The sequence below is a fragment of the Lissotriton vulgaris genome, chromosome 3_1 (assembly GCF_964263255.1).
Source record: "Lissotriton vulgaris chromosome 3_1, aLisVul1.2, whole genome shotgun sequence".
NCBI classification, from domain to species: domain Eukaryota; kingdom Metazoa; phylum Chordata; class Amphibia; order Caudata; family Salamandridae; genus Lissotriton; species Lissotriton vulgaris.
Genome location: NC_141689.1, coordinates 1,113,124,536 through 1,113,139,506, shown reverse-complemented (window position 1 = coordinate 1,113,139,506; position 14,971 = coordinate 1,113,124,536). Strand labels below are relative to the sequence as shown.

Genomic DNA, 14,971 nt, shown 5'->3' with positions numbered 1-14,971 from the left:
TATGCATGTGAGTAATGTATTCCCTTTTCCATTTAGGAGACAGTGCATATGCCCTCCGCTCATTTATACTCACCCCCTACCTCAACCCCTCAACACCCAGCCAAAGGAGGTATAACCGGGCCCACAAAAGCACACGGAATGTAGTTGAACGGACCTTTGGCATCTGGAAAAGCAGATTCAGATGCTTGCACAAGAGTGGAGGTGCAAGGCAGTATACCTCCATCACCTGCTGTAAGATTATTGCTGCCTGTGCCATGTTGCACAACCTTGCAGTGAAGAAGGGTACTGAGGTGGAGTTGTCAGACTACGAGGATCATGACGACGACATTGCTGTGCCTGAAACACAACCTGCTGGAGTGTCAACACCAAGTGATGGCAGATACAGACGTGAGGAGATTACACACAACTATTTCTGAGTGAGTAATGAGATACAGACAGGTTGTGAATGAGAAGAACGTAATTTTATGTTGCCACAACGTTCATGCACCGATGTGCAACAAAACAAACTTAACAAACGTGGGGACTGTATGTCCAGGGTTTCCTCACCCACACCGGCAATGTCATTTGCGCCCGCGCTTCCCAGAGCCACTGGGATGTTGGTTACTGCTTTCCGCATGGCCTGCAGGCTCAGCTCGGCGTCTGGTACTCCTACATGGCTCAACTACAGCGCTTGCCAAGCTGCTGCGGCTACTGCTGTCATCTGCCTCTGCCACATCCAGGGCAGGATTTGTTGCAGTTTGCGATATTATCATAGCCTCGAGGGCACTAGTGATCCTGGCCATGCCCCTGGTGACCTCTGCCGTGTGAGGCTCTCCTGCATATTAATGCCTCTAAGGCATAGCTGGGATGTGGCAGTGGCCAGACGATTCAGGGCCCTATTGTGAACACGGGCATCCCTGCGCCTTGTGTGTTCCAGGCTGTCCAGGTTTGAGCAGAGCTGGGTGATGGAGTTGCTCATTTGCTGCATTCCTAATGCAATGTCTGCATTTGTTTTTGTTACCTCCCTATTACTGTCTACAATGTCTCTGATGCCCTTCCCCATGTCTCCTATCTGTATGCGCACCATGCTCCCCTCCAGGCCACGGAACACAGTGCCATCTCCAGGTGCACCTGCACTGCTGGTCTGCGTTGGCGTCTGCGCGAGGTGATAGACTCATTGGTGGACTGCAGTGCAGCAGGAGTCACATGTACAGTGGCTGGAGCCTCACCCTCTGCTCCCTCCATTACTGGCAGTGGGGCCACAATTCTCCTTCTGGCTGGTGAGGTTGCAGTTGCAGGCAGGGACTGTGATGGGGAGTTCTCTGGTGAGAAGACCAATGGAGGGGATTGTGAAAGGTGTGGGGAGTGCGGAAAATCGAGGGACTGTACAGCATCATCCTCTTTGGAGATGACAGTTGTGTCTTCTTCCTCCTGCGAGGCCTGTACATGGCTTGGCCCTGCCTCCTCACGCTCCTCCCTCGCTGGTGCAGTCCCTTCAGTTGCTGTGGCTCGACTGCCTGATGCTGGCCCTAGGTATAAATAAGTGTATGTCAACTGAGTACTTCTGTGTCACAGTTACTACAATAAATGCTTTGCGCTTTCTACTTTCATTTGTCTGATTTACTTTCAGTGCCTTGCTGATGTCTGTGCACTTACACATGGTCCTACATTAGCTGACTACATTTCCCATAATGCATTGCTCCTGTATAGTGCTAGCAGTACTGGACTGGGGTTGGCCTGTACACAAAGGCTAAAGGGAAGCAGGTTGCTATGGGGTCTCATGCTGCGCATGCGTCTTACCTTTTCTTGTAGCTCTGGCTGAGCTGTCCACATCTCCAAGTCCCACAACACTGTCTGGCTCGATGGTTGAGGCCACCAACTCCTCCAGGTCAGTCAGGGGGGGCGCAGGGTTCCTGCCTCCACTGGTCACACCAGCCTGCTTATGTATTTCTGCCATCTTCTTTTTTGTGAGGCTCCGGATGTCATAAAAACGTTTCTTCAGGTCTTCAATGTTCCCACTGCATTTACCTTTTCTCCTATTGTAAATACCGATTCGGTAAATTCCGAAAGTCCGATACCGATTTTTACTGATTCGGTAATTAATACGATTATTTATCTACATCTCATTTACCGATTCTTGAATACCAAATCAGTAAAATTCGGTATTTAAGAATCAGTAAATCACATTTACCAACATCTGGCCCCTAGTTTCCAGAACTATCTAAGTCTGGTAGGGTTTCCCATGTGACAGCCCAACAAATGCAGACATTCACTGTTACAAGTGGGATGAAATTAAGTCTTAGCCACACTCTTCTGGCCAATATCTAAAAACAATACTCAAAGAAAAACTGTCTGTGCTCTTTGGGGGGTCATGACCATGTCCATGGTAGGCAGCCCCCACCTCTATGTTTTTTTTCTCTTGTTGGAAATCACCCCCATCTTTCCTCCATGGGGGTCACAAAAGACTGTCACTATAATATTTTAGAGGTAGGGGTATGGTCATCCCTACAGAGGGCAGCCCTACAGAGGGCAGCCCCACCCCTATATTTATGTTGTTATTGACCCTGGTGTCGGCTGAAAGTCTGTCTGTCCTCCTATTGGGGGCTCATAGCCATGGCCAGAGTGGGCAGCCCCCACCCCTATATTTTTTTAAAGGGCATTCCCTGGATTTGTAGTGCTGGACCCCATCCCCCCCACCCACCCCCACCCTTCCTGTAGACATGGGGGCCTGTTGGGAGTTGTAGTGCTGGACCCACCACCCCACCCACCCCCACCCTCCCTGTAGACATGGGGGCCTTTTGGGAGTTTTAGTGCTGGATCCACCCACCCACCCCCCCAACCCGCACCCTCCCTGTAGACATGGGGGCCTGTCGGGAATTGTAGTGCGGTCTCTCACCCACCACCCCACCCACCCTCACCCTCCCTGTAGACATGGGGGCCTGTTGGGAGTTGTGGTGTTGGCTGCTTTTACAACATGCACATCTGGGAACGTAGGAGGCAACATTTGTGGGTGCATTTGACCCCAGGCCTTCACATTTGGGTGACTGTGTGGTCCACATGCATGGATTGGAGCCTGGGAGATGTGTCTTGGCAGTTGTGCAAGGCAGACCATGACAGTGTGATAGTGGTGATTGGTTTGTACTTACCAGCCTCAAGTCCCTCTTCTATTCCTTCCAGGCTCTCAGGGTGCAGTATGCCCAGCACCTTCCCCTCCCATTCAGCAAATGGTATTGGCTCCGGGGGTGTGCCGCCGCCAGTGTGGTGTGCCCACAGCTGGTTCTCGGCCCTGATGCCTTGCACCCTTGCCTTGAGGTCGTGCCACCGCCTCTGGATCTCGTGTTTGGTGTGTGGCACGGTCCCCGAAGCATTCACTCTGGTCACTGTCCTGTCCCACATGTTGGTTTTGGTTGCCAAGGTGGTCTGCTGGACTAGGTTACCGAACAGATGTGGTTCGACACGGATGATTTCATCCACCATAACCTTCAACTCACTCTCTGTGAACTTGGGGTTTTTCTTGGGTGCCATGGTGTGTGATGTGCAAGGTGTTCGTGGGGTGGGGTGGGGTGTGCAGGTCAGTGGTATGTAGGGATGGTGTTGTGGGGGTTTGTGTGGTGGGTATGTTGGTGTGCAGGTTGTATGTGTGTGTCTGCTGTTTGTGCTATTCTGTCTCCTTCTTACAGCTGTGCTGTGATGCAAAGGATTGTGTGAATCAGAGGGATTCATTTTCTACTCTGTGTGGTTGTTGTGTCCAATGGTTGTTGCCAGTCAGGTGTTCTGTGGGTGTGGTGACTTGGGTGCTCTTGTTTGTGCTGGGGGGGTGTCATTGGGGCATATAGTTGATGGGGGTGGGTGTTTCAGGTGGGTGTGTGTCCTGTTTAGTGTGTTTTCTATTTACTTCCGTCAGCCATTTTTTAATCGGTTTGATGGCAGGGGTGATGTTCGTTTGGTCCTTCCGCAGTCATGCTCCGTTTAGCGATGATTTTTTTCCACGGCGGTTGTGGGAGGTGGTGAGTTCCGTAGGGATGGCAGGGTTATCCTAATCGTGCGGCCGGAACCTCCGCAGGCAGGTCTTGCGGCGGTTGGGCCTGTTTCTGCGGTGAATGTGTCCACGGCGGAGGGTCTTTCTGTGGTACCGTCCGCTTGCGGCAGTCTTTCATGTGATCCGTCCGCCGCGGTCGGTGTTTAATGTGATCCATCCACCGTGGTCGGTGTTTGCTGTCAGTAATGTCCTAATCGCTACCGCGGATTATCCACGGAGCGGTCAGGAGTATTTTTGCCGCGACCATGGCGGACGGAACACGTTTCCGTCCGCCATCCTAATGACCCCCTTAGTGTTGAATATGCAACCAATATTACATTTGCATACCAAATAAAACACCTGATAGCCCTAGCATACGTGCCAATCACAGATGTGGCTGAGCACTATAACCTTTTAATAGAAAGTCCTTTCTATATAAAACATGAACAAAAACTAGGTCCACTTTTAGATTATTTCGAGGACACCTGGGTGGGGAGACCAATGAAAATTACTTAAACCTTGGTAGAATGTATATCTACCAACCCTAAACCAAGAAGCCAAAACAAACAACACAGTGGAGGGTTGGCATACTGCCTTCCTATCTTCAACTGGCCAAACAACTCCTACATTACACAAACTACTAATAGCAATCCAAAAAGAATAAAGTTTTCAAGAATTAAGAATGGAGCAATCTGTCTTACAATTAAAACCTAAACTATCAAGACAAACTGCCCAAATGTACCAATATTTACAACAACAAGTACAACTGTATCCTACAAGAGGACTAGAATACTTAAAAATGATTGCCAAAACACTAAACTAAAAACACTAACCATATAAAATGAAAATAATCCTAAAAATGCCTGAAATATAAACAAACACATTTCCTTAACCAATTATTACATATTTTCTATGTCTAATACATTTAAATATTTAAAAATATATAGACAAAATAAATATCTAACTAAACAAAAATTATATAAAAATTGAACATTTCTCAACCCACAAAAATATTAATATAAAATCACTTACCTTTCACAGCAACGTAAATAGCAAATCCAAATGTCCATAGTAATGCAGGTAGTCATAAATCCACAGAATAAAAAAAAAATACCCCAATAAAATGAAAAAATGCAACCGTGTAAAATCCATCGAACATCCAAATAAATCGATAATCCAGAATCCATCAAAAAAACGAAAAAGTTTAAAAATAATAAGAAACGCTCAAGGAAACCCGAAAAATAAAGGAAGTGTAAAATACATATTAGTTGAAACAACTAAAACACACTTCCTTTGGAAAAAAAACTGAAAAGTTCCGAAAACGAAGATGCTGTATCCAAAAACCTAGAATAGAAAAAGAAACATTCCCACCCACAAAAAACTTAAAACCATACATTAATAATCACCATTACATACATATTTAAAACCAAAAGTAAATGAATACCCACAAACACAATAACTCCAACAAGGCCGTAAATCGAGAAAACGAGAGAAAACATAAAAACGTAAATAACAAACTACATACAATCTAAATCCTAATACAGAAGTCCACAAACCCTAAATAACAAACTACTACCTTCCAAACTTACTTAAAATAGTTAAAATATAGAGAATACAACTCTTACCTTCTCAGACGCGAAGTAGCTTCCAACTGCGAGCTTGAATCTTCCCAAATGACACAAAAGATTAAGAGAGGTTACAAAATAAAAGACCCAAATAATAATATTACCACAGTTAAATTAATGTCAAGAAAATGTATTTAACCTTTAAAAATGTAGTAAAACGTTATTAAATTATTTTTCCAATTGTATGCAATTTATGTATTTTAAAAATATATATATATATTATATTCATATATTTTAAAATATAAAATGAAATATTATTACAGTTTAATATTTAATTTTATATTTATGAAAAACATTTCTGTTAAAAATTCCTCAACTAAATGTATAATGTGTATGTATTTAGTTAAAAAAAATTACAACCATTTTAAATGTATTAATATTAATAATAAAAAATTAATATTAATAAAATTAAAGAATATAATAGATATTATAATTCAAAAATGTTATAAAAAAATGTATTGTATAATATAAACAATATATAATATCAATGTTGTTTTTGAAAAATAAATCAACATGTATAACATAATTTCAACACTAAATTTATATGTTAAAAATGTTATAAAATGTACAGTCATAAAAATTTTGAAATGTAAAAAAATTTTCCCAACTGTATGTACTATATATTTTCTAATATTAGATATATATTCATTTACTGTATTGTTTATATAGACCTAAAATGTACTTTACTCAACAACTATACAAAAATAAATACTTTATTTAAAATGTACTTCTATTTATTTGTTAAAATTGTATACATTCATTTATAAAAAAATTGTTATTTGATTTATGTACTATATGAACAAATAAATAACATTATTTTTCAAAAATTGTTTAATTTTTGTCCACTACCTATTATAAAATATTTCTACCAATATATAAAAAACTGTTTATTAAAAGCGTTATAGATAAAGATATAAAGAAATGTAAAGAACTATACAAAAATATTTTTTAAAATGTACTATTCACACTTGAATTTACATTTAATTGAGGTAGGTGCTGGACACTAAACCTATTTAATTTACTATTCCAACTCCAATCTACATTTAATTTTGGTAGGTGCTGGACACTAAACCTATTTAATTTACCATTCCAACTCCAATCTACATTTAATTGGGGTAGGTGCTAGACACTGAACCTATTTAATTTACTATTCCAACTCCAATCTACATTTAATAGGGGTAGGTGCTGGACACTGAACTTATTTAATTTACTACTCCGACTCCAATCTACATTTAATTAGGGTAGGTGCTGGACACTAAACCTATTTAATTTACTATTCCAACTCCAATCTACATTTAATTAGGGTAGGTGCTGGACACTGAACCTATTTAATTTACTATTCCAACTCCAATCTACATTTAATTAGGGTAGGTGCTGGACACTAAACCTATTTAATTTACTATTCCAACTCCAATCTACATTTAATTAGGGTAGGTGCTGGACACTGAACCTATTTAATTTACTATTCCAACTCCAATCAACATTTACTTAGGGTAGGTGCTGGACACTGAACCTATTTAATTTAATAATCCAACTCCAATCTACATTTAATTAGGGTAGGTGCTGGACACTGAACCTATTTAATTTACTATTCCAACTCTAATCTACATTTAATTGGGGTAGGTGCTAGACACTGAACCTATTTAATTTACTATTCCAACTCCAATCTACATTTAATTGAGGTAGGTGCTGGAAACCAAACCTATTTAATTTACTATTCCAACTCCATTCTACATTTAATTAGGGTACGTGCTGGACACTAAACCTATTTAATTTACCATTCCAACTCTAATCTACATTTAATTTGGGTAGGTGCTGGACAATGAACCTATTTAATTTACTATTCCAACTCCAATCTACATTTATTGCGGTAGGTGCTGGACACTGAACCTATTTAATTTACTATTCCAACTCCAATCTACATTTAAATGAGGTAGGTGCTGGACACTAAACCTATTTACTTTACTCTTCCAACTAAAACCTACATTTAATTGGGGTAGGTGCTGGACACTAAACCTATTTAATTTACTATCCCAACTCCAATCTACATTTAATTAGGGTAGGTGCTGGACACTGAACCCATTTAATTTACAATTCCAACTCCAATCTACATTTAATTGGACTAGGTGCTGGACACTAAACCTATTTAATTTACTATTCCAACTCCAATCTACATTTAATTAGGGTATGTGCTGGACACTGAACCTATTTAATTTACTATTCCAACTCCAACCTACATTTAATTAGGGTAGGTGCTGGACACTAAACCTATTTAATTTACTATTCCATCTCCAATCTACATTTAATTAGGGTAGGTGCTGGACACTGAACCTATTTAATTTACTATTCCAACTCCAATCTACATTTAATTGGGGTAGGTGCTAGACACTGAACCTATTTAATTTACTATTCCAACTCCAATCTACATTTAATTAGGGTAGGCGCTGGACACTGAACCCATTTAATTTACTATTCCAACTCCAATCTACATTTAATTGAGGTAGGTGCTGCACACTAAACCTATTTAATTTACTATTCCAACTCCAATCTACATGTAATTAAAGTAGATGCTGGACACTAAACATAAATAATTTACTAGTGCAACTTCAATCTACATTTAATTGTGGTAGGTGCTGGACACTAAACCTATTTAATTTACTATTCCAACTCCAATCTACATTTAATTGAAATAGTTGCTGGACACTAAACCTATTTAATTTACTATTCCAACTCCAATCTACATTTAATTGAGGTAGGTGCTGGACACTAAACCTATTTAATTTACTATTCCAACTAAAACCTACATTTAATTAGGGTAGGTGCTGGACACTAAACCTATTTAATTTACTATTCCAACTAAAACCTACATTTAATTTGGATAGGTGCTGGATACTAAACCTATTTAATTTACAATTCCAAATCCAATCTACATTTAATTAGGGTAGGTGCTGGACACTGAACCTATTTAATTTACTATTCCAACTCCAATCTACATTTAATTAGAGTAGGTGCTGGACACTGAACTTATTTAATTTACTATTCCAACTCCAATCTACATTTAATCAGGGTAGGTGCTGGACACTGAACCTATTTAATTTACTATCCCTACTCAAATCTACGTTTTATTAGGGTAGGTGCTGGACACTATTGACTCTGCTCTATCCCTAGGGCCGCAGGTGGGGACCGTGGTCTCCTCCTGCACTTACCAACTGCGCAGGATCAGGAAAGTGGCATACCTCCTTACACCTGAAGCCCTCCTGCAGGTCATCATGGCCCTCGTCCTCTCTCGCCTAGATTTCTCCAACTCGATCTACCATGGTCTGCCCAAAACATCGATGGGCAGACTACAGGTGGTCCAAAATCAGGCGGCGAGATTGGCCTTAGGGATCCCGAAGTGGCAATCTGCCAGGCCCCTCCTCATCAAACTCCACTGGCTCCCTGTCGCCTCTAGGGCAGCCTTCAAGATCGGCTGCCTCATCTTCAAATCCCTGGCTGGCTCTTGTCCCATCTTTGTAAAATCTCTCATTTTACCCTACTGCCCGTCCCGCAACTTGAGATCCTCCTATCTTTATCTCTTAACTGTCCCCTCTTACAAGCTCTGCAGATCTGGAGGCCGGAGATTTGCTCACCTGGCCCCCAAGTTCTGGAACTCTCTCCCTCTTTCTCTTAAAACTTCTGATTCTTTGATTCTTTTTCGCAAATCTCTAAAAACTTGGCTTTTCCCTCATTCTGGTTAGTCTTTCTGTCCCCTCTATTTCCAACCAGCGCCAGGAAACCCATGGTGTCAGTGCGCTATATAAGCACCCCTTACGATACGATACGATACGATACACTGAACCTATTTAATTTACTATTCCAACTCCATTCTACATTTAATTGGGGTAGGTGCTGGACACTAAACCTATTTAATTTAGTATTCAAACTCCAATATCCATTTAATTAGGGTAGATGCTGGACACTGAATCTATTTAATTTTTAAATACAAATTAAAATTCTATAGAATAATTATTTTTAAATATATTATTGTATTTTATAAATAAATAATAATAATGTAACTATTTTTTTATTAAATTTGTTATATTGTAAAACAAATCACACATAATCATAACATCAAAATCATCAAAATCTAGTAAAAAATTAGAAATTATAATTAAAAATTAAATAATTGAAATATTTCTCAAAATTAAAACATTTATTATTTATCTAAACACTCACCACCCTTATCCCCTATAAAACCAACATACCACTAATAACATTTTAAAACAAATGTAACATATTAAAATTAAACATCTTATTTTTTTTTTTTTTTTTAATTATTTCAAATTTGAATTTTTTTAAAGCGTCCCCCTTATCCCCTATAAACCTAAATTAAAATAAAAATTTCAAATTTCAAATAAATATTTCTATTTTCTAAATTTTAAAATACATTTTCCATAATGTAAATATTTTTAAAACACTCCCCAACCTTATCCCCTCTAAACCCAACATCCCGCTCCTAAAATGTGAAAATAAATGTTTTATTGGAAACTTCAAATTCCTATTTCAATTTTATAATAATTTTAAAATGTTCTATTTAATTTAAATATTTTTAAAACACTCCCCACCCTTAGCCCTTATAAACCCAGCATCCCGCTCCTAAAATGTTTAATTAAAATAAAAATTTCAAATTTCAAATAAATATTTCAATTTTCTAAATTTTAAAAAACACTTTCCATAATTTAAATATTTTTAAAACACTCCCCACCCTTATCCCCAATAAACCCAACATCCCACTGCTAAAATTTAAATTAAATTTTTAATTTGAAATTTCAAATTCCTATTTCAATTTTATAATAATTTTAAAATGTTCTATTTAAGTTTAATATTTTTAAAACACTCCCCACCCTTAGCCCCTAGAAACCCAACATCCTGCTCCTAAAATTTTAAATTAAAATTACATTTTCAAATTTCAAATACATATTTCGATTTTCTAAATTTTAAAAAACATTTTCCATAATTTAAATATTTTTAAAACACTCCCCACCCTTATCCCCTATAAACCCAACATCCCGCTCCTAAAAATTTAAAGCAATTTAACATTTCAAATTTCAAATTCCTATTCCAATTAAATTACTTTTAAAACACATTATATTCAAAATATATTTTTAAAACACTCCCCACCCTTATCCTCTATAATCCCAACATCCCGCTCCTAAATTCTTTTATTAAATTAAAATGTCAAACTCCTATTTCAATTTAATTACCTTTTAAAACAATTAAATTCAAAATATATATTTTTAAAACACTCCCCACCCTTATCCCTTATAAACCCAACATCCAGCTCCTAAAAATTTATAATACATTAGAAAACTTTTTTAAATCACTATAAAAAAATATTTCTAAACAATTAAACATTTCTAATTTATAAAACATAAAACAACGATATTTTGACATTTCGATATTTTTTAGATCGATATTTCTTATCTCGACATTACTTGACTCGATATTAAAAACAATAGATCAAAACGATATTTTTTACTACGTTATTTGCAACATCGACATTTCTTACCTTCGATATTAGGAACTCGATATTACTGCAAGTCGACATCAGGAACTCGATAGTTTGACTGTGTACCGAATCATTGCATAAAACAGCATCTCACATGCAGCATTCCTTTCTTCATTAAGCATCACACCTAACAAGCGATTTGTCACAGAACACACTATCTTGTTAGGAACATCTCAGGATATTCGAGCTACTCCTTGGACTTTTCAAGCAACAGGCAACAAAATTTGAGATAGTCTGGCATTGATGACTGCACCCTTCCATATATGTTTATTTATGCTATCTTACATTCCAATTTTATTTTGTTTGCTGGCTCTCACATTTTGAATGGGGTAACAACTTGAAAAGAATGAGAATGGACATGAATTATTACTCACTGTCTTCTTCTTAAGTGGGTACAATTATTTTTCATTTTTCACCAAGTTTTCGATGAGCAAACATAATTTTCTTTTGCTAAGAAATAATGATTGAGGGTAGTGTGGCAATTCTTCATGATTGGAAAGTGCCATTAAATGTAACTTCTGAATGGTCTCTAAATTCAATAGTTTACTCGATATTTTCTTCTGAAAACTATCCCATAAAAGCCGCAGTCTCGGCCCATTTTCTACAGGTTTTCTTGAAGTTGATTCCACCAAATTTTCTCATGCTGTTTGAAACTTTGTTGTGGTATTTATGCCTTAAGTACCTCTTCTGCAAACAAATTCACCCTCAGGAATTTCCAATTTTTGTGGACAAGAAAAATAAGTAACAAGGAGGTAAAATGATGGCCCCAGTATCTCAAAATATGGTAAACGGGGTAGCTGGGATTAGAACTCAGGCCACTTATCTACTGTGGTACAATCTTTCTTTTTAAGGGCTGCTTTGATTTAAATGTATTCTAGCCAGGGGCGGACTGGGGAAACAAAGGCAGCCCTAGTAGGCATTCTCACACCAACCCTTCTCCCTTCCTCTCCTCACTCTATCTCTCTCTTCCAATCCACCCATTCTCTCTTTCTTTCTCTTTTCCTTCTCTACTGGCTCAGTCCCTCTGCATCCCCTTCCCCGTCTTGAAGCCGACAGTGACTGCTGCAGTTCACATTGAGGAGGAGGAGAAAGTGACAGAGGCCCAGAAGCGGCCTGGGCTTTCAAAACCGGCCTCCAATCTCTCCAGCCAACTGGGGAAATGCCCACTTGAATAAAAGACCAGTCCGGCACAGCTTTCAGTCCCAGGACTGTCCTGGAACAGTCCTGAGACTGGAAGCACAATTGTGGTAGAAGGGCTGACTCTGTGTCTGCAGGACACAGAGTCAACCCTTCAACCACAATTGTGTTAACTAATAACCAAGAAAACAGTTTTTTGTATGCCTTGCAATGTTATCTCTTTTGAGTTATTTTTAGCACTGCAACGCCTGTTGATATGTAAATGGATGCAGTGGTGCAGCTATTTGGCCACAAGAATGAGAAACATTGGTGTCAGAGTGAGGGCATGGAGGCCCCTTCAGAATACCGCGTAGGAGGGACCCTAAGGTTTTGTTACTATGACCATGGACTACCGGAAACACCCCTTTTGTTAACCAACATTATTACAAATTGACATGAGAGGGATTTCTTTGGAGGCAGGGGCCGTACAACCCCCGGCCGTATTTATTAAAACATAAAATGAAACTGAAATAAACAATATTTACACAATTACGCAGAAAATGTTCTATGACATTTGATTACAATTGATATATACAGATATCAGATGGCTAACCTTAACATAATTCTAGTACAAGGTATTTCCTATCCGAATCTAGCATATGAACCATAATCATACAGTAATTACTTTTCTGCGTATCCTATTTGGGCCTATGGCAAGGTCACTAACTGGTGTCAGATCCTTATCAATTTACCACGCCGTCCAGTCGGAGTGCGCATGCGCAGTGGGCCCGTTTACCGTGAGGGTACTTGCCCCCTGGTTACCCATGTACGCTCTATTAACTCCAATAAAGGGGGCTCTTGCATCATTGCGCCGTTTACTGGCGCCATTGTGCATGTGCGGGCTGGCCAACCAGCCTAGAGAAAGCATGACTCCCCCCTACCCCGCTCCCATCCAGCCAACCGCCTGTACTGCCCCTGGAGTTCTAGGAGAGGCCACTTGTCCCTCCCCTTGGGCGACCCCATTCAAGAATGGCGCCGCCCTCTAAGGACCTTAAATTTACTGCTCACCAATCATGACTTTACTGCCTGACCAATGAATAGCAATAAATACGACGATTGATGACCTGTAAACGGGACAAAGTTTTAAGGAACAAAACATATTAGTACGACACACCTGTCCCCTATATACATTTGTAACAAACATGTGAAACAACCTTCATAAACACAGTACCAATCATCTGCTTTAGGGGATGGTGGGTGGGAAAAAAGAATTACAGCCTCCTGGAGGCTGGGGGGGCAGGCTGTGGAGCGCGGAGTCAAAGAGGCAGACTCCTGCGCTCCCCGGCCTTTTAACCCCTCACTAGCCAGGCCGGTTCTAACCGGCCTGGCCTTTGCTCCCCAGTGACCCGGAAGTGATTTTATCACTTCCGGATCACTAAGGAACCCGGGGTCCAATCCGCGATAAGACGTGTCCGCCGCGTCATTGTGACAATATGAGCCCGCCTCACCACAGAGAGCGGGTGGGGGGCCGGGGCGCTCGCAATACTTGCAGCGGGGCCCATGCCAACCCTGCCTTTCTCACCACTGCCATTAAACACACAAAGCACCAGCCTTAGTTTAAAATTGTTGATACTGTTGTGTTGATGTGGTGCCTTTATCGAAGTAGTGAAAGGCGACACATCTTGTGGTGAGAGCTGTCACCTCAGAGATAAACTAATCGGTGTAGAGTGGACAGACAATTTACTGTGCAAATCGTCACAGATAAAGTGTAGTTACATGATGAAACTAAACGGTAATGTTCCCCAAAACATGAATGAAATTATCCGGCTGTATAAGAGTGCAAAAACAGCAGCGTTTTGTTTATAAAAGAAGGCGAATGCAAAGCGCTTAGTAAATCAATGTTGCTTTTTCTGACAGAGCAGGAAACCTGCATGAGCGAGTTAAGCCTCGGCGGAGCCCAAGAGAGAAGTAAGTGAAGATCTGTACTTCCTGAAAATTTTGCCCACATCAGGCGACACAGTGACTGCTGCGACCCGGAGGGCTTCGGGTAGAGGTATCCGCTAAGCAGACTTCTTAGCACTAAAGAAGGCCTCCACCCCACTGAGCCACAGCATGAACGCTGCAGGTATGCTTTCACATTCTCATGTATAGCTTGCCACGAGTTATTGTTTTAAAGTCGTGCTAAAGAGTAACTGCTTGCCGCCGAGTAACCCCTGGCATGTTCCCCGCTCCCCGCGCGCTGGTCCTTGCTTCAGGCGCTGACGAGAAAAGAGAAGCGTTGTTTGCTCTCTCTGGCAGATTCATTAGAAAGTTGAACTGTTTACCACTCTCACCAGCTTTTTCCGAATTATGGATTTGCATCGGATGTGTGGTACTACTAATCTACTTTCTCTTTTGTCGTCTATATTGGGGTTATTGGCGTCTTTACTTGCCTTGCGCGCCAAATACAGCGCGTGGGAAAATGAGAAACAAAACACGCACTATCCTAGCCAAAGTCAGAGAACGGTGGAATTGGCTCGGTGCACCTACTTTCTATCTGCAGTGGATGTAGAAGATGCTTATATCTAATTATTCAATCGATCATTGATTTACATATTGTCAGGTTTGGCCCCGATTCCACCCAACCAGGCTTCTGAGCGCTCTACAGTCAGAAATTAAAGCAGGCGATCAGAATGGGAAGATAGA

The 14,971-nt window shown here is 40.1% G+C and overlaps 1 protein-coding gene across 1 annotated transcript in view; it reads left to right on the top strand.

The window, feature by feature from the left end:
* Window positions 1-14,286: 14,286 nt before the first annotated feature.
* Window positions 14,287-14,971, top strand: part of BANK1 (B cell scaffold protein with ankyrin repeats 1) — a 2,350,097-nt gene continuing 2,349,412 nt past the window's right edge. The window contains exon 1 of the mRNA XM_086961584.1: window positions 14,287-14,411. Coding sequence (XP_086817710.1) covers window positions 14,399-14,411 — 13 coding nt within the window. The 5' untranslated portion in view covers window positions 14,287-14,398. The remainder of the gene's footprint in view (window positions 14,412-14,971) is intronic.